This window comes from Peromyscus eremicus, chromosome 2 (genome assembly GCF_949786415.1).
Source record: "Peromyscus eremicus chromosome 2, PerEre_H2_v1, whole genome shotgun sequence".
Lineage (NCBI taxonomy): Eukaryota > Metazoa > Chordata > Mammalia > Rodentia > Cricetidae > Peromyscus > Peromyscus eremicus.
This window is the reverse complement of record NC_081417.1, coordinates 61,868,419-61,888,266: the sequence shown is the minus strand read 5'-3', so window position 1 is coordinate 61,888,266 and position 19,848 is coordinate 61,868,419. Positions and strand designations below refer to the sequence as shown.

At 42.9% G+C, this 19,848-nt stretch overlaps 1 protein-coding gene and 1 non-coding gene across 3 annotated transcripts in view; both read right to left on the bottom strand.

Moving 5' to 3' along the window:
• Nfx1 (nuclear transcription factor, X-box binding 1) overlaps positions 1 to 19,848 on the bottom strand; it is a 69,345-nt gene that overhangs the window by 17,606 nt on the left and 31,891 nt on the right. The window contains exons 11-16 of one of the 2 annotated variants that reach the window (XM_059254126.1): positions 18,223 to 18,253; positions 14,846 to 14,925; positions 11,480 to 11,588; positions 10,674 to 10,793; positions 6,178 to 6,257; positions 2,297 to 2,853 (exon numbers count right to left, since the gene is read on the bottom strand). In XM_059254126.1, the coding sequence (XP_059110109.1) occupies positions 2,803 to 2,853; positions 6,178 to 6,257; positions 10,674 to 10,793; positions 11,480 to 11,588; positions 14,846 to 14,925; positions 18,223 to 18,253 (471 nt within the window). In that variant the 3' untranslated portion in view covers positions 2,297 to 2,802. Of the gene's footprint in view, positions 1 to 2,296; positions 2,854 to 6,177; positions 6,258 to 10,673; positions 10,794 to 11,479; positions 11,589 to 14,845; positions 14,926 to 18,222; positions 18,254 to 19,848 lie in introns of those variants that run through there. The other variant, XM_059254125.1, reaches the window with a different exon arrangement.
• Positions 12,192 to 12,320, bottom strand: LOC131905429 (small Cajal body-specific RNA 4). Its single transcript, XR_009377941.1, has one exon. It is a non-coding gene; the product is annotated as a small Cajal body-specific RNA 4 (non-coding RNA).

The following is a 19,848-nucleotide window of genomic DNA, read 5'->3' as shown; positions in this document are numbered from 1 at the left end:
AATCAAATGGGAACTTTGTTTAAGGATAAAGCTGTGGCAGCAGCCATGTGTGACCCAAAAAACTTCTTAATAAATGGGTAATAAACAGATGAGACCAGGTAACTAGGGAATACTTTTGAAATGCTGTAACCATGATGGTGGTACATAACTATTGTCCTAGCACTCAAGAGGCTGAGGTAGGATGAGTGAGTTTGAAGTCAGCCTGTCTTAACATTCCAAGTTTCCCTTCCTCCCCCCAGAACACCTACGACAAACTAGGATGAGATGATACCATCACCCAGTCTTTTAAGTCTCTGAGTTGAAAAACTAAGTTTTATATGCTAGGACAGGAATACCCTTGGCCCTGCTGCAGGGCTGTCTTATGTGACTAAACATTCAGCTATTCCATCACATCTCCCAGCTGATGGTCTCAGAACTTCAGGTGACCCTGTCATAAAGAATGACAAGCTAAGGACTGGCAAATTGGCTCAGTGGGTAAAAGCACATGCTGCCAAGCCTGATGAACCGAACTCAATTCCCAGGACTCTCATAGGAGTCCAACTCCTCTAGGCTGTCATCTGACCTCCACACATAACTCTGTGGCACCCATCACACACACACACACACACACACACACACACACACACACACACACACACGCACAATTTTCTAAAAATGAAGGTGTCGGGTAGTGGTGGCACTGGGAAGCAGAGGTAGGCGGATATCTGTGAGTTTGAGGCCAGCCTGGCCTACAGAGCTAGTTCCAGGACAGCCAGGACTGCTACACAGAGAAACCCTGTCTCGGAAAAACAAAAAAACAAACAAACAAAAGGATGAAGAGGCAACAGGAACTCTCAACTCATTTTATTTCTTGAGAAACTACTTGCTTCTAGGTCTCCCATTTCGGGGGGAAAAACATTGGAAACTTTACTACTATGAGATCAAAGTTTTTTTGAGACAGGGTTTCTCTGCGTAGCCCTGGCTGTCCTGGAACTCTCTGTAGACCAGGCTGGCCTCAAACTCACAGACATCTGCCTGCCTCTGCCTCCCAAGTGCTGGGATTAAAGGTATGTGCCACCACTGCCCAGTTGAAACAGGGTCTTACGTAGTACAGGCTGGCTCTGAACTCTTGATCCTCCTGCTTCCACATCCCCAAGTGCCGGCATTACAGCTACATGCTACTATGCTCAGCTTCACGATTACTTTTATGTATTCACTCAAATTCCTACAACGGCTGTTGAAATTTGGCAACAATTTTTATCCCAGTACACATGACTTTTTAATTTGACATGGAGTCTTGCTGTACAACCCAGGCTAGCCCTGAAGTCTGCCTTCCTTCCTTTCATTCAGCCTTTCTCACGCTGAGATCACAAGCACTTGCTATCACATCCAGCTCCAGTGACCCCCAACTTCTACCTTTGAAGAGGTCTCCAGATCTAGAACACACATGCTCCTAACTGCTTAGGAATCAGGGATATGTTTCGCTTATGGCCTGTGCTCTTCTCACCCATTCCTCACGTGACTTGCTGGTATCTTAGTGTCCTTCATAGCGTTACTTCCTCTAGAATGACTTTCTTTGGCAGATCTATCCCCCTAGGGCTCTGTATTCCTCACATTCCTGTACTTACAATTGTCTGTTTCTATCTGCTCACTCATCTTGTGTCAGTCTTGTTAACTTCTGAGTCATCCCATACCTAGTCTATTACCTGGCATAGAGTAGGTATTCAATTATTATTTACCGAATAAAGATAACACATGAATATTTTATAGCACATAAGCTGACAGAGAAAGTAAGATCCACAGAATGAATATAGTGGCACATGCCTGTAATCCCAGCACCTGGGAGGTAGAGTCAAGGGGATCAGGAGTCCAAGATGTTTGGCTACCTGGCCAAGTTCAAGGCCAATTTCAGCCATATAAAATCCTGCCTCACCAGGCGGTGGTGGCATGCCTTTAATCCCAACACTTGAGAGGCAGAGGCAGGAGGATCTCTGTGAGTTCAAGGCCAGCCTGGTCTACAAAGTGAGTTCCAGGATGGGCTCCAAAGCTACACAGAGAAACCATCTCGAAAAACCAAAAAAAAAAAAAAATCTGCCTCAATTTGCCTCAAAGCAACCACAAAAAGAGAAGGAACATGAAGGACCATGACTTAAGTTCATAATATATCATTTTGGGAGTAGGAGAAGCATGTATCACATATCCCTGATTATACAACAAAATGTTAAAGAGCATTCCTTTCACTGGCTAGGAGGGATATAGCTCAGTCACAGGCCCTTGCCATTTCTGTTGCTGTGATAAAATAGCCTGACAAAAAGAAACAGAGGAGGAAAGGGTTTATTTGGCTTACAATTCCAGGTTACAGTTCATTATTGCATTAAAGTCAAGGCAGAAACTCAAGCAGCTAGTCTTATCCACAGTCAAGGGAAGAGAGAAATGAATACATGCATGTTGCTTGCTTGCTGCTCAGCTTGATTTCTCCATCCATACAATTTAGGATTTGCTGTCTAGGGAATGGTGCCTCTCACAGGGCTGTGTCTTCCCACATCAATTAACAATCAAGATAATCCCCCACAGACACACCCACAGGCCAAACCTGATCTAAGCAATTCCTCATTGAGACCCTCTTCCTGGGGGATTCTGGGTTGTGTCAAGTTAACAGTTAAACCAGCACAAGCCACCCCTAGTCAAGTTAGCACACAAACATGTCACTTTGAACAATAATTTTACATTTCTTGTCCCCAAATCTCATGGTAATATCTTAATATAAAATATAGTCCAACTGCAAAAAAAAAGCCCCCCAAAGTCTTCAAAAATTCCAACACTTCAAAAGTCCAAAGTCTCTTTAAAAGTCCAAAGTTTCTTAATTGTGAGCTCCTGCAAGATAAAAAACAAGTTACACACTTAAACATTCTTATTCCAAAAGGGAAGAACTGGGGCACAAGAGCAGCTACACTAAAGCAAAACCCCAATCCTCAGGTCAGTGTCCAGCACAGGGAACTCAATCATAATGTAATCTTCCAGGCTCCAGGGGGCTTAGGCAGCCTTCCCTCTTCATCTCTGACATCCACAGGGCACACAGCTGCTCTCTTAGGGTGGATCCATCCACACCAGCAGCTCTCACTGGTGGATATTCCCAAATTCTGGCATCTCCAATACTGTGGGGTCTCCAATGCAACTGAGGCTTCCCCTTTACCAATGGCCGCTCCGGGGCTCTCTGTAGGGACTTGGACCCTGCCACATGGTATCTGGCTTCAGCTGCTCTCCAGGACCCCTCTGTGCCTTCAAAACCAGTACCATGTGGTAACTCCTACAACACCATTTCTGCTGCAGCTTGTGGTGTAGCCTGGCCCCCGGACAACAGCTACACTAGCTTCTTTGCTTACCCCAGGAAATCCTTGTCTCTAGGAGGCACAGAAGGTTTGCCCCACTGGTGCTGCTCTCTCACCAATCCTGGCTTTTCTTCAGCTCCAGTCTGATCAGCACACAGATTATTGGCCAAAATTACACGAAAAGCCCAATTTTTGATAAAGTCCTTACCCCGCCCCCCCACCCTGCCCTCAAGAACCAGCCCTCGAAGGGCACATGTTTCTTCCAAGCTCCTACTAGAATGGCCCATTTAGGTCAGCCAACAGCATTCAATGGCTTATGTAGCCCAGTTCTAGAGTCTTCCATACTCCTCCCCCAAACCACCTGGCCAGATTTATCCCGGCAACCGCCTCAGTTCTTGGTACCAATTTTGGATCTAGTTCCATTTATGGTGCTGAGACAGAAGAGCCTAAGGAAAGCCCATGGGTGGGAGATGGGTGTCTGCCTTACAGTTCCAGGGTACAACCCACCACCGCAGGGCAGCTAGGGAGGAACGCAGCAGCTGGTCACACCACATCACCGCCGCACAAGAGGGGGTGCTGCTTCTTTCCCTGCTGCCAGCCTGAGCTCTCCATCCTACGGGCCTAGGGACCCGTGCCTTCCACAGCGGACTGGGTTAATCAATTAACAACGATAATCCTCCACAGACATACCACAGGCTAGCCTGGTCTAAATAATTTCCCAGTAAAACTCTCTTCTCTGGTCATTCTAGGTTGTATCAAGTTGTGTTATCTAAAACTAACCTACACACCCAACATGTGCAAAACCCTTGGTTTAATCCCCAGCACAGCAAACAAAGAAAGTGTTTTTGTTTTTGTACCAGAACAGCATTTTCACAGCTATCTGTAATAAATATGCATCAAAAACCTATAACTTGTGTATGTGTGACTGTGGGATCACAGATGTGCCATGCCGCCTGTGTAGAGGTCAGAGAACAATCTGAGAAAGCTGGGTCTCTTCTTCTACCACATGATCCAGGACTGAACTCAGGCTGCCAGGATTGGCAAGCACCTTTATCCACTAAACCATCTTGCTGGCTTCTAAATATACATCGATACCTAAAAATCTTATTTATTTGTTTGCTTGTATAAGTCTTTTGCCTGCATGTATGTATGCATGCATACCTTACACCCTCATGTCAGAAGAGGGCACAGGATTCCTTAGAACTGGAGTGACAGATGGTTGTGAATTGCCCTGTGGGTGCTGGGAACTGAAACCAAGTCCTCTGGAAGAGCAACGAGTGCTCCTAATAGCTGAACCATCTCTTCAGCCTCTATTTATATAATATTTAAAATTCTTTAAGAATTTCACACACAGTCTGGTGGTGGTATCAGACGCTTTTAGTCCTAGCACTCGGGAGGCAGAGGCAGGAGAATCTCTAAGTGTGAGGCCAGCCTGGTTTACAGAGCAGGTTCCAGGATGGCCAAGGCTACATAGAGAGACCCTGTCTTGAAAAATAAACAAACCGGAAAGGAAATTTCATACACACTGTATTTTGGTTATATCTATCCTCAATATTTATTTACTGTATGTGTGTGTGAGCTCGCATGTACACATACACATGTGTGCATACATGGAAGTCAGAGGATAACTTGTGGAGTTGGCTCTTTCCTTTCACCACGTGGGCTCTGGGAAGCAAACTCAGGTCACGAGGTTCGGCAGCAGGTGCCCCTATCCATGGAACCATCTTGCTGGCCCAAATATGCCCTTTGCAAAAGTTTGTTCTGGGGACTGGAGATGGTTCAGCAGTTAAGAGCACACACTGCTCTTCCAGAAGACCCGAGTTAGTTCCCAGCACCTATGTCAGGGGCTCACAACCTCCTACAACTCTAGCTCCAGGGGATTTGATGTCTCTGACCTCTGAGGACACCTATAGTCATGTGCGTACACATACATGATTAAAAATAAAAAAATAAAAGATTAAATTTTAAAAAATTAAAAAATATGTTTAAAAGGGTTTATACCACTCAGCCAAACGTGGCTTATAGGTTAAGAATGAAGGTGTCCTTGTGGTAGAGGCTGTATGGCCAGTAATAAGGATAAAAAGCTGCATAAGGCCTAAGGGAAGGCAGCTGGTAGAGGCTGTCTCTACTCTGGATGCCGTCATTGAACCACTTTTCCTAGGCCAGTGACTATCTAGCCCATGCTGAGCAACCTAGTGTCTTTCAATCCAGCATGTACTCTCAGGGTCAACTCAGCTGCATTTCTTGGTTGTAACCAGATTTTAAAATGATAGAACAGGGTTAGAGAGATGGCTCAGCAGTTAAGAGCACTGGCTGCTCTTCTAGAGGACCCAGGTTTGATTCCCAGCACCCATATGGCAGCTTACAACCCCATCTGTGACTGCAGTTCCAGGAGATCTGATGCTCTCTTCTGGCCTCCATGCACACCAGGCATACACATGATACAGACATACATGCATGCAAAACATTCATACACATGAAATAAAATAAATTTCAAAAATTTATTTTACTTTACTATTACTCTGTGTGTGTGCATGTATGTATGTGTGCATACAACTGTGCTATGACATCCACGTGAAGATCAGAGGTCAGCTTTATGCAGTCAATTTTCTCCTTCCACCTTTTATGTAGGTTAAAAGGATTACACTTAGGTTGTCAGGTTTGTTATGGTGTCTTTAAGCTCAGCCAATTTTGCCAGCCCCTGGAAATTTTTATTGTATGCTAATTTTAACGTCAAAGTGCAAGGTGGTAAGAGAAAGCTTCTGCTTCTTGGACTGTATTTATTTTGAGAAAAGAGACTAACAGAGTTTAAGCAATCAAGCATACACTTCCGACTGAACAAAGGACGCACAGGAGAGAGGAAACTTACCTCATGCTTGCCCATGCACCACTTCTGAGTCAGGAACGTACAAGGAGGACACTTCTCCTCACTGTGACAGGAATGATACACTGCAAAAACAGAAACATGACTTTAGAGATATTTCCAAATAAGGTCACGGATACTATAAACGTGTTATAAATGGTGTGTAACGTCAGACTTTCAAATCCTAGAGTTTAGACTTATTCTAAATGGTCACAAGGAAGTAGAAACATATCTGGCTTTGTATCTGGCTAGGAAGATGGCTTAGCAGTTAAAGTCTGCTGCTCTTCCAGAGGACTCAACTTCACGTTGGTGGCTCACAACTGGCTGTAACTAGGGGACTGAATGTCCTCTTCTTGCCTGTGCTGGCATCCATACATGTAGCAAATATACACAGACACACAGACACACACACACACATACACACATTTTTAAAAAAGAAAGAGGCTGGAGTGTGAGAAAAGGTTAAGAGATGGGAAGAGGCATGCCAATTCCAGAAACAGGTCAGCCTTCCCATGATGCCCAAGGGACAGCCACCTGGTCTGCCTATGCTTCTGTGTCTGACTCTTAGCTAACTAATGTCCAGACACCTGTCATCTACTCTGTGTCAGATGCTTCTGCTGTGGGCCGCTCTTCCAGGGGACACAGGTACAATTCCTCGCACCCATATGGTGGCTCACAACCATTTGTTAGTTCAGTTCCAGGGACTGATGCCTTCTTCTGGCCTCCAGTCACCAGACATACAAGAGGTGCACAGACATTTATGTAGGCAAAATATCCATTTACAAAATAAACTGTGTAATGATTTTACCCAGCAGGATTTGGACATTGTAATTCCTGCAAGCTGGTGGAAAAGAGGGGCTGCATGGGAACTGGCCTGGACACTTCATGCTGGTATGACTACCAAGAAAGGAATTTACAAACCATGCTGGGAAGATCATTCCAAGTTTCCCAAGAAAGCGTTGCTACTTCATGATCAATTTGCTTAGTTCTGTTTTACTATATTCATTAACTTAAAAAACTGAGAGCCGGTCATCTAATTTTAAGTTCAAATCACATGGCTAGACTTAGTGTAGGTATCAGCTCTGGTGCCTTGAGTTATTTCACAGGGGTTAATAAATGAAACAATGTACCTGCTGTGTATCAGTTTGTCTGAGATTGAAACATTCTACCCTAGAGGGAAGCTCCTTAAGCCAGAGGGTAAACTAACTTGGAATAGTTTCAGGAAGTTCCTGAAACTGACCAGATTCACTAGGTCCCTTGGTCCCTCCCTCCTTCTCAGAATAAACAATAAAGCCAGCAGAAAGTCACTCTCAGACAAGCCAAGCTGCAAAGAAGACCTGAGACCAGACTAGCTGCCTGGAGGAAGCCTAGAGCAACTGAGGCACCTGGAAAGTCCACTCTGCAATATGTTGAGCTTCCTGAAGGTTATGCAGAGTGCTCCAGGTTCCCAAATTTGTGTGAACTGTCACCTGTGCTGGGTTGGGCTATGTTGATTCAGCTGTCACTGAGTCATTTCTGTTCCTGTAAGTAACCCCTTACCCATATTCCTGTAAGTAACATCAATAAAACTTGCTGGTTCACTAAGTTGGACTTTGGTGGTATCTATACTTTGGTCTGCTGTGGGCTCCCTATCTGGGGGAGTGGATTTATGTTTTGTGTCTCCCCAGGAAGTCTTGTCACAGAGTAGCATCTAATATGATCTGGGACAAGAGTTAGCAATTAGGTTGGGTAGAAAGGGAAGATGTGATGTGATGTCAAGTGGTTTTTGGCCTGGTATCTATAATAGTTTATCAGAGAAAAACTAAAAACAACTTAAATATCCAGCAACATAAAATGGGACTAGAAAAGCAGAGGCCTATCTATGCAACACAGCAGTTCTCAAACTATGGGTCATGACCCTTGGGGGTCAAATGACCCTTTCAGAGGGGTTGCCTAAGACCATTGGAAAACAGATACTTACATTACAATTCATAATAGTAGCAAAATTACAGTTATGAAGTCACAATGAAGTAATTTTATGGTCGAGGTCACCAATCATGGTGAGGAACTATATTAAAGGGTCAAAGCATTAGCAAGATTGAGAACCACTGATGTACCAGGTCACTTTATCGCTATTTTAAAAATCAATGTTGTTGGAGAGATGGCTCAGTGGTTAAGAGCACTGACTGTTCTTCTGGAGGTCCTGAGTTCAATTCCCAGCAACCACATGATGGCTCACAACCATCTGTAATGAGATCTGGTGCTCTCTCTGGCCTACAGGCAGAACACTGTATATAATAAATAAATAAATCTTTAAAAAAAATTACTGTTGATTCCCAACATCTACATGACAGCTTACAACCACCTGTAACTCCAGTTCCAAAGGATCCAATGCCCTCTTCTTTAGTGGACACTGTATGCAACTGGTGTCTATTTTAGAGACAGACACACACAGGCAAAGCACCCCCACACATAAAAATAAAATTCAACAGTCTATATCGGAGAGCAAGACAGCTCAGTGGATGAAGATGCTGGTCACCAAATCCACCAACCTGTGCTCTATCCTCAGGACCTAAATGGTAGGAGAGACCAAATCCACCAATCTGTGCTCTACCCTCAGGACCTAAATGGTAGGAGAGACCAAAGCCACCAACCTGTGCTCTATCCTCAGGACCTAAATGGTAGGAGAACTGATTCTTGCAGGTTGTCCTCTGACCTCCACGTCTGCTATGGCACATGTATGTCCATACTAGTACACACGTGTATATTCATGTGCACATATACACACAAATAGAATTTAAAATAAATATGTATGTGAGAAAATACAAATTGGTACTACACTGTTGAGATATGGTGGTGTATGCTTGTAACCTCAGCACTCAGGACACTGAGGCAGAAGGATCAAGAATCTGAGGCCAGCCTGATAAGACATGGCAAGCTAGAGGTCAGGCTGGCTACAAATTAAGACTATCTCAATCCCTCTGAAACAGCCCAACAAACTACACTGTTTAAAAAAAAAAAAAAAAAAAATAAGCAAGTTTACAATCATTACATTCAGTAGGACCTCACTTTGAGTCTAAGAAAAAAAGGCAAATATATATAATATATATATGTATGACATATATGTGCATACAGACACATAACTCTAAGAAGGTGACATATGGAAGGCTAGAGAGACGGCTCAGTGGACTAGAGTTCAGTTCTTAGGACTCTAATAGACAACTCACAACCGCCTGTAACTCCAGCTCCAGGGGACCTGACATCCACTTCTGCTTCTGTGCTCATGTACATACACATACACACATAATTAAATCCTTTTAAAATGCTATAATAGGTGAATTAATACCAATATTTTGACCCAAGTTTTCAAAAAGATTTATATATTTAATGGATATGAGCTCTATCTGCATGTATGGCTTTATGTCAGAAGAGGGCATCAGATTCTACTAGAGATGGTTGTGAGCCACCAGGTGGTTATAGGGAACTGAACTCAGGACTCCGTAAAGAGCAGATGGTGCTCTTAACCACTGAGCAATCTTTCTAGCCCCTTGACTTAAAATTTTTTTAAAATTATTTTTTATGTGGTGTTTTGCCTGCAAGTACATCTGTGTAAGGTGCCAGATTTCCTGGAACTGGAGTTAGACAGTTGTGAACTACTGGGTGCTGGGAATTGAACCTGGGTCCTCTGGAAGAGCAGTCAGGGCTTTAACCACTGCGCCATCTCTCAAGCCCGACTTAAATTTTCTTTTTTTCTTTCTTTCTTTCTTTTTTTTTTTTTTTAAAGATTTATTTATTTATTATGTATACAGTGTTCTGCCTACATATATGCTTGCAGGTCAGAAGAGGGAACCAGATCTCATTCTGGATGGTTGTGAGCCACCATGTGGTTGCTGGGAATTGAACTCAGGACCTCTGGAAGAGCAGCCAGTGCTCTTAACCGCTGAGCCATCTCTCCAGGCCCCCGACTTAAATATTCTATAATTTAATTTTACTTAATCAACATATTGCTTCTTTAACAAAAACCAAATTCAAGATTTTTTTTATTATTTTTATTTATTTGCTGTGTGCGCGTGTGCGCATGCGCATAGAGATCAGAGGACGACTTTCAGGAGTTGGTTGTCTTTCTACCATAGGGAGCAGGGAATCAAACTCAGGTCACCAGGCTTGGGAGTAAGCACCTTCACCTGCTGAGCTAGCTCACTGGCTTTAACTAAATTATTTTTAATTCTGTGAAAACAACGTCCAGTTTTGAATATGTATCAAAAGTAGAGGCAGCAAAGGAAGAGAAGTCTCTGAAAGACAACAAACTAGGGTTTCTTCCAAACTTTGGGATGTTCCTGACAGCTACAAGTCTAAAGAAACGCATGTGTTGTCAAATCACAGATACAAGATACACCTTCACAGAAGCAGGGGAGCAACGGCAGCTAACCCAGAATGGCCAGAGTATTCCGCACAGCTACACAACACACTCTAAACCACTGGGTAGGAATAAGCTGTGAGGTGTGGCAACACATGGGACTCACCTGGATGGTCACATTCATGGACTCTGGCACAGGTCTGGGTACACTCAGGAGGCCTAGTCCCACAGGGAACTGGTGGGTAGATCACAGAGGCGCCACAGTGGCAGGTTAATTCATCAAAACCTGAGGGAATGAATGAAACAAGACAAGCTTTCCTGAGTTTGGGGTACACGTAGATGTAATAATTTGTCGTTGATGTAGCCTCCCGCCGAGTTCTGGGGTTGAACTCGGGGTTTTGAACCTACACACTTGCTATCCTCTTGCCTCTGCCCTGCTCTTCCCCATACTGTCTTTATAGGAATGTACCACCACGTTTGGCTCCCTGCTCTTCCCCGTACTGTCTTTATAGGAATGTACCACCACGTTTGGCTCCCTGCTCTTCCCCGTACTGTCTTTATAGGAATGTACCACCACGTTTGGCTCCCTGCTCTTCCCCGTACTGTCTTTATAGGAATGTACCACCACGTTTGGCTCCCTGCTCTTCCCCGTACTGTCTTTATAGGAATGTACCACCATGTTTGGCTAGGAATAACTGAAAAGTCTTAACATGGTTGAAATAGTAAGGCTTAGGTTAAAAAACTTTTATCAATCTAAGCAAACCAATTGCTCAAACTATGCCAAGAAACTTTTGTTTTTGAGGCAGGGTTTCTCTATGTAGCTCTGGCTACATGTAGTTCTAGAACTCACTATGTGGACCAGGCTAGCTTTAAACTGACAGAGATCTGCCGGCCTCTGCCTCCAAGTGCTGAACACAAAGACATGTGCCACTACAACCAGCTCCAGAAACTAAATACACAGCGAGTACTCACTGGCTTGCCAGCAGGTCTGACAGTTCCCTCGGTGACAAGGCTCTTCACACCGATGAAGGCCACAACGGAGTTTCCTCCCACAAATCAAAGGACACTTGTGCTCCTTGTCCTAAGAGGAAAAGTTTCTATTAGTTCACGATTTTTCCTCCATTTCACAAACAAAATAAAGACAAAGCTGCCCACATTTATGAATTAAAGGACTGTGGGAAGGGATTCAAAACCATCAAGGAAGGCGGGGGAGATAGGAAAGACACAAGATTAGTCATGAGGAGACACTTATTGGAGCTGAATACTGTGTAGATGAGCTTCCTGTACTGTCTCCCCGCTTTTGTTTGAATTTTCTGATAATCAGAGAAAGGCTTCAGGGTTCCAAACATTGATGTATCCACCTTGGTGTAACACACGATACCATCACTCTTCACTTTGTCAAGACAAAGCTTCTCACACATGTGCGCTATGTACACAGGTGTGGGATGGTTGGAGGCCCGAGGCCAGCCTCAGGCGTCATTCTCAGAACACTCTCGTCTCTCATGAACCTGGAGTTCATCAGTAGGCTAGAACAGCTTGCCAGCAAGCTCTAGGGGTTCTCCTGCCTATTTCCCAGCACTGATAATCAAGCGCATATCACCATGCCCAGCAGTGTTGAACAAGCATACCCACTCCTCTTCAATAGACGTAAATTAATTTGGAAAAAAATCGCAGAGACAGTGGAGAATGTTGGGCAGTACAGTCAGTGCTGTGGTTCTTCTCCGATAAGAGCTGCTCTCTCCAGCCCTCTGTCTAGGAGGAGTGTATCAGCAAAGTCTTGCTTCATCAGACTCAGCCTTCTTGGTCCTCCAGCATGCCCAGCATTTTTAGTGTGTGCGAGGGTTCAACGTAGGGAAAAGGGGCCAGTGAAAGAAACCCACCCTGGATCTGAGACCTGAGCCTGTGAAAGAAACACTTTAGCCCTGAACCCAGAACCCAAGAAACATACTTTGGCCCTAAAACCAGAGCCAGTGAAAGAAATATGCCCAGGCCCTAAAGTTAGAGCCAAAAAGCTAAAAAGGTCGAGTGAAAGCAACGCACTTGGCCCTGAAACCAGAGCCAACTCTGCCCCTGATTAATGAAACCAACCAATCCCTGAGGAGGAAAACTAACCAATCCCTGGGCAGAAAGTCTTCTCCCTGGAGAAACTCCACCCCTGCCTGTTGAGCTATGGGCTGTCCTTTCCCACCCTGGCAGAGGCAGCCACTCTCCTGGACTCCTCCTTCCCAAACAAATCTCTTTCTTAAAAGTCTTGGGTGAAGATCTCCATTCGCCAGTGCTGAACAGAAGACCCTTGCTGAGACTTTCCCTTAGGGATACTGAGCAGAAAAAAAAAAACCTTGCTGAGAAGTTTCCTTAGGGGACTGAGCAAGGCTGAGCAGACAAAATTACCAACTTTTCACGGGAGCTGGAGGAGATTGCTACATTTCTGCAAAGGTAAACCCTTTAGCAGAGTGAAGCAGAAGAAACATCTTGGGCCAGAGAGAAGTAGCAGAGCCTTGCTGGGAAGTCTTAAGGGGGTGCAGAGCAAAGCTCAGCTGTAATGGCTCTCTCTAAGAGAGGAGCAGGATTGCTATATCCTTCGGGAAGCCCATCCCCCACTGCACCCCAGCTTCAGGTATAGCCCGACTTCCCAACAAGTCAGGATACCTCTCCCTCCGGAGCTGTAACACTCACACTCATGCCTGTGAGACAAGCACTTTACTAACTTAACTATATCCACTGCTTTTTTTTTTCCAAAATATAAATTTTTAAAGAATACTGTACCAGGTGTCATGGTACATGCCTTTAATACCAGCACTTGGGGGGCAGAAGCAGAGGTAGGCAGATCTGTGAATTAAAGGCCAGCCTGGTCTACTCATCTATATAGTAAGTTCCAGGCTAGCTAGGGTTACATAGTGAGACCATTAAAAAAAAAAAAAAAAAAAGGAACACTGAAGTTTGTATGCATCTATACATAGACACGAATAACATATACAAATATATATTTACAATACCTTGTTATTGTTATTATTCTGCCTTGTTTGTATATATATAACCATGTACATATACATACATGTTGCCTTATTTATATTATTTATATGTATCATACAGCATCTCATTACATATATATGTATACACATATAGATAACACAATACCAATGTCAGGTAGTGGTCCAACATTAATTCTACAGAAACAATTATTTTAAATAAATGAAATTGTGCCTTTAAAAAGGGCCATAGTCAACCAGGCATGGTGTCTTTACACTAGTAATCTCAGCACTAGGAAGACAGAGGCAGGAGAATCCACCCTAAGTTCTAGGCCAGCCTGTTCTTCTACAAGGCAAGTTCTAGGCTAGTCTGGTCTTCTACAAGGCAAGTTCTAGGCCAGCCTGTTCTACAAGGCAATTCAAGTTAGTCTGGTCTTCTACAAGGCAAGTTCTAGGCTAGTCTGGTCTTCTACAAGGCAAGTTCTAGGCCAGCCTGTTCTATAAGGCAAGTTCTAGGCTAGTCTGGCCTTCTACAAGGCAAGTTCTAGGCCAGCCAGGGCAATAAACGGAGAACCTGTATTAAAAACCAACACCAGCCGGGCGGTGGTGGCGCACGCCTTTAATCCCAGCACTCGGGAGGCAGAGCCAGGCGGATCTCTGTGAGTTCAAGGCCAGCCTGGGCTACCAAGTGAGTTCCAGGAAAGGCGCAAAGCTACACAGAGAAACCCTGTCTCGAAAAAAAAAAAAAACAAACAAAACAAAACAAAACAAAACAAAACAAACCCAAAACAAAACAAACAAAAAAAACCCGAACACCAGCATACTCATTCTGGCCTCTGATATGGCTCAATGACTACATGAAACCCAAAGCTCAGATTGCTAAGTCATGCTAGTCTGTGCTGGGACAGCACAGTCACCCCAAAGGAGCACTCTACAGTTGTCTTGGGGGCTGGCTTTTGCAGAGGTCCATGTTTAGTCCTCAGCTTCCATGTCAGGAGGCTTACAACTGCCTGTATTCCGTTCCAGAGGGTCTGACACCTCTAGCTTCTGCAGGCACCTGCACTCATGTATACTTACGCCATACTGACCAACACACACACACACACACACACACACACACACACACACACACACACAACTAAAGAAAATAAAAAGAAAATCTCAAAAAGAAAAAATAAAGCTTCTTAGAACTGGGGTCGGAGGCCTTCTCCATGTCCTCTTCTTCCCCTGTGCCAGTGGATGCTGTGTCTGCTGAGTGCGCGTGGGGACTAGGAGAGTTCTGATTGCTGTTTAGTGGCCACATTCCAGAGGGCCGAGGATTCCAGATGAATGGAACCAGATTACACCAGCAAATGCTAAGTCCACTTACCACACAGCATATCTCGTTACATTTATGCCGTCCACACAATCGTTTCTTGTTACACCGCTTGTCACACATAAATGTAGCATCTGTTACAGCCAATTAAAGAAAAAAATAAACACACAAAGATGTGAATTTTCATTCAACATACCTATAAGTGATTACAGGCTGAAGAAACACAAATGTAATAATGTACATAAATTACTGATGAAAATGCTTTAAAAATATTATTTTCACTTGTCAAAACCAAACCAAAACAAGACAAAACAAAACAAAACAAAACAAAGAAAAACAAAGCTGATTAATACATGATATGGGTAAGGATGTAGAGAAAAGGTGTAATCATTCTTCGTAGATGGAGTACATACATATCTAACAAAAATTCAAATGAGCTCTAGAGATTCACTCGGTGGTAGGGTGCCTATGGAGCCTGTTGAAGGTCCAAATGATCCCCAGCATCACACACAAAAAAGAAAAGATGGAGTGTAATTCCATATTTTATATATACTTTCAAAAGTAACTAGAGTTAGGTTAGCTCAGTGTTACAGCACTTTTCTAGAATGTGTGAGGCCGAGTTCAAGCCCCACCAAGAAAACAACAACAACAACAACAAAAAAAAAAACCAGCCAGGCAGTGGTGGCACACACCTTTAATCCCAGCACTCGGGAGGCAGAGGCAGGTGGATCTCTGTGAGTTCGAGGCCATCCTGGTCTATAGACAGAGCTCCAGGACAGGCACCAAAACTACACAGAGAAACCCTGTCTCGAAAAACAAAAACAACAACAAAAACAAAACAAAAAACGGCCAGGACACCTAAGGCATACACAAAAGGCAGAAAACATAAATTGGACTCAACAAGACAAAACACTTTTGTGTATGAAATTGAAGGACACCATAAAGAAAAGAAATGGCAACAACTCACAAAACAGAAACATATTGCAAATTACACACCTCTAAAGCATCTAAGATCCAGATACATACTACAAATTGACAACAGAAGGACCAAGAACCCAATTTTTAAAAAGTACAAACGACTCGGAGAGATCTTTTCCCCCAGAAGACACACAAATGGCCATAAGAACATAAGGTGTATAACATCACTAGCCATTAAGAAAAAGAAAATCAAAACCCCATCCATTTTACGTTATGACAGCTATGTTTTTTTTTTTTTTTGGTTTGTTTTTGTCATTGTGTAGCCCTGGTTGGGCTAGAACTTCATAAACCAAGTGTGGTGGTACACGTCTGTAATCCCAGGACTCAGAAGGTATAGGCAGCACAAGTCTAAGGCTAGCCTGGGTTACAGAGTGAGACCCTGTCTCAAAAATAAATAAAATCCAAAAGTTTAAGTTATTTAGGGGCTGAAGAGATGGCTCAGTGGTTAAGATCACTGATTGCCTTTCTAGAGGACCTGGGTTCAATTCCCAGACCCCACATAGCAGCTCACAACTGTCTGTAACCCCAGTTTCAGAGGATCTGATACCCTAACACATACATGCAGGCAAAAATACCAATGCACACAAAATAAAATAAACAAATTATTATGGGGCTGGAGAGATGGCTCAGAGGTTAAGAGCACTGATAGCTCTTCCAGAGATTCTGAGTTCTCCTAGCAACCACATGGAGTCTCACAACCATCTATAACGAGATCTGATGCCCTCTTCTGGCATTCAGGCAATGTGCAGACGGAACACTATACATAATAAATAAATCTTAAAAAAAAGTTATTTAAACAAAAACTTGTTTGAAAACTGGGCATATGGCTTGATGTGGTGGTGTACATCTTTAATCCCAGCACTCTGAAGGCAGAAACAGGTTGATCCCTGAGTTTGAGGCCAGCCTGGTCTACAGAGCAAGTTCCAAAACAGCCAGCATTACACAGAAAAGCCCTGTCTTAAAAAAAAAAAAAAAAAAAAAAAAAAATCAGGATGCTCTTCCAGAGGACCTGGATTCAATTCTCAGTACCCACATGGCAGCTCACAGCTGTCTGGAGCTCTAGCTCCAGGGGATTTGACACCCTCACACAGGCATACACCCTCATACATGCAGGCAAAACACCAGTGCATAGAAAATAAAAATAAATAAAATCATAATTTAAAAAAACAAAACAAAACAAAACAAAAACCTGGGCATAATGGTGCATGTCTATAATGCCAGCATTCAGGAGGCCACTCGGAGGATCAGAAAGTCAAGGGCATCCTCAACTATACAGTGAATTGGAGGCCAGCTTGAGCATAAAAACCCCGTCTAAAAAATGAAAAAACAAACTAATGTATAAGTTTTATAATGGCATTCATTATTCCCAATAGCCAAAAAGTAGAAATCACCTAAATAGATATCAGCTAATGCATGGATAAATAAAATGCAGTGTGTGTGTGTGTGTGTGTGTGTGTGTGTGTGTGTGTGTGTGTGTGTGTATATATATATATATATATATATATATATATATATATGGAATATTATTCAGCCATAAAAATGACAAACTTCAGAAAAATGCTAAATAAAATAAACCAAGAAGAGATTATACATTGTATAACTGTTCATGAATTTGACTTCTCTGTTGTTACTTTCAGAACCATCCTCATCAACACTGCTCTCCTTCTGAACAGAACGAAAGCTTCTACTCTGTACATACTGTCACCTAAAACGAGTTTTAGGGTGACTTAGACAAGACTCCATGATGGCTTTCAAGACAGAAAGGTACAGAGTGGGCAATCAGGATCAAAGGCTAAAGAAACCTGAGTTTCTGTAGCTTTAAGACACACTCCAGACTAGCTGTCCCATGGGTGTCGGACCCACTCTCTGGTCTCTGCTTCCCATCTTGCAGTAGGAACGCTGGAATTATATCACATCTGGCTCATGTGGGCTCTAGAATTAAACTCAGGTCATCAGGCTTGTGCGGCTTTATCAGCTGAAACAGCTCAGCCTCATTTTTATTTCAATTCAGGAGACTATACAGGGCTATAATGCAGGGGGGCCTGAACTTGCTATGTTAATAGGCTCAGACAGGCTTCAAATTCTCAGAATGCTGGACTATAGTCATATAGTCAGGCATATAGTCATATAGTCATATAGTCATATAGGCATATAGTCATATAGTCATATAGGCATGTACCACCACACCAGGCATCAATTAATTTTTAAAAAGTATTTCAAAGTAAGCAGTAGACATGAATGTATTTTAGCTTAGTTTTTTTTTTTTTAAGAAATCTACTAACTAGAATTCAATGTATGATTTTCCCCTTTTACTGTAAAAGTTACAAATGTAACAGACAAATCTTCAATGTTTCTTCACTGAATTTTGCCAAACACATAACTCAATATTTTGTGAACACACAGGGCATTATCTTCATTCCAGAAAGTCCCCTTGTGGCCCATTACAGTCATACCTTCACTTTTAAGACTGGTACATGGAAGCTCCTACAGAAAAAGGAAAAGAAACAACAGCCACTTTAGGAGTAATTAAATGATCCTCGCAGAAGAATACAAAATGTAACACTGCTATTCACCAACTCCAGCCTGGAGCTAGCCCAATCATGGCAGTGTGCTTCACATACAATAGGACCCAGATTTCCTGACTTTTCATGCAATACGATTTCAACAATCTTTGTGGTTTGGTCTTAACACTCAGAGCAGATTAGGAATCATGAAGTCTGAAAAGAAAGGGGTGGCTAAAGGTATCAAAATGAAGAGAAATAATTGCCTGACCAGGGCACAAACAGCAAAATCCATAAAAAGAAGATATAAGAATGGAGAATCCAAGATAGGCATGCTGGTACACATCTGTGATCCCAGCACTCGGAAAGTACGGTCAGGACAGCCAATTCCAGGATAGCCAGGCAACATAGTGAGACATTGTCTCAAAAAATTAACTCATTAAAAAAATTAATTTTTAAAAATTAAAAATAGAGATGGGTGGTGGTGGCACACACCTTTAGTCCCAGCACTCAGGAGGCAGAGGTAGGTGGATCTCTGTGAGTTTGAGGCCAGCCTAGACTACAGAGCCAGTTCTGGGACAGCCCGCCAGGGATACATTGAGAAACCCTGTCTCGAAAAACAAAACAACAAAGACAAATATTGAAAACAGGTAATAATCTGCCATCATTTAACATAAGTGCAAACACCTAACACGCCTTGGAAAATACATAACCAAAAACACTATTACCGTGGTTTCAACTATACAAGAGGACCCCCAAGGGCTTACCACATGCCATCTGCTGCGGCATGACCAAGTGGACCATGTGTGGTAAGGCTAATGGATGGAGACTGCATCAGTTACAGGAGGTGGAAGGCGCCCACTGCCTAGAAGCTGCATCTGTATTGGGCTCATTTTGTAAAAATGGCTCTGATTTACAAAACTGGCTATTGGAGCTGCAAACAGATGTGAAGAGGTATATAAAACTGAAGTGCACGCCTATAATCTCAGCACTCTGGAGGCTGAGGCAAGAAGACAGCCTTGAATTCAAGGCTAGCCTGGGTGGTACAGAGAGGTACAGAGTGGGCTACAAATTGAGACCCTGTCTCAAAAGAACAAAATTCAAACCAATAAAAAGAAAAGAAACAAAACAACATCCCCCAAATTTGTTTTCATCCCATTACAAGAAACATTTTGTAAAAAAATTCATGTAGCCAGGCATGGCAGTATATGACTTTAATCCCAGCATTGGGGAGGCAGAGGTAGGCAAATCTCTGAATTTGAGGCCAGCCTGGTCTACAAAGCAAGTTCCAGAACAGCCAGAAACCCTATCTTGAAAAAACAAAACAAAACAAAACAAAAAAAAAAAAAAAGAAAAAGAAAAAGAAAAATCCATGTGGTTAAATGAAGAGGCTTCATACATGCTAAACACATACTCTATCACTAAGCTACACCCCCAACTCCTTCACAGTCAACATGGCATTTGTATAAAGTATAAAGTCATGCTGCAAACTGACATTTACATATACTGTGACTTTCAGAAAAAATACCTCATAAGCTTCACACAAACTAAGTTATATTACATTTACTTTTCTTTCTT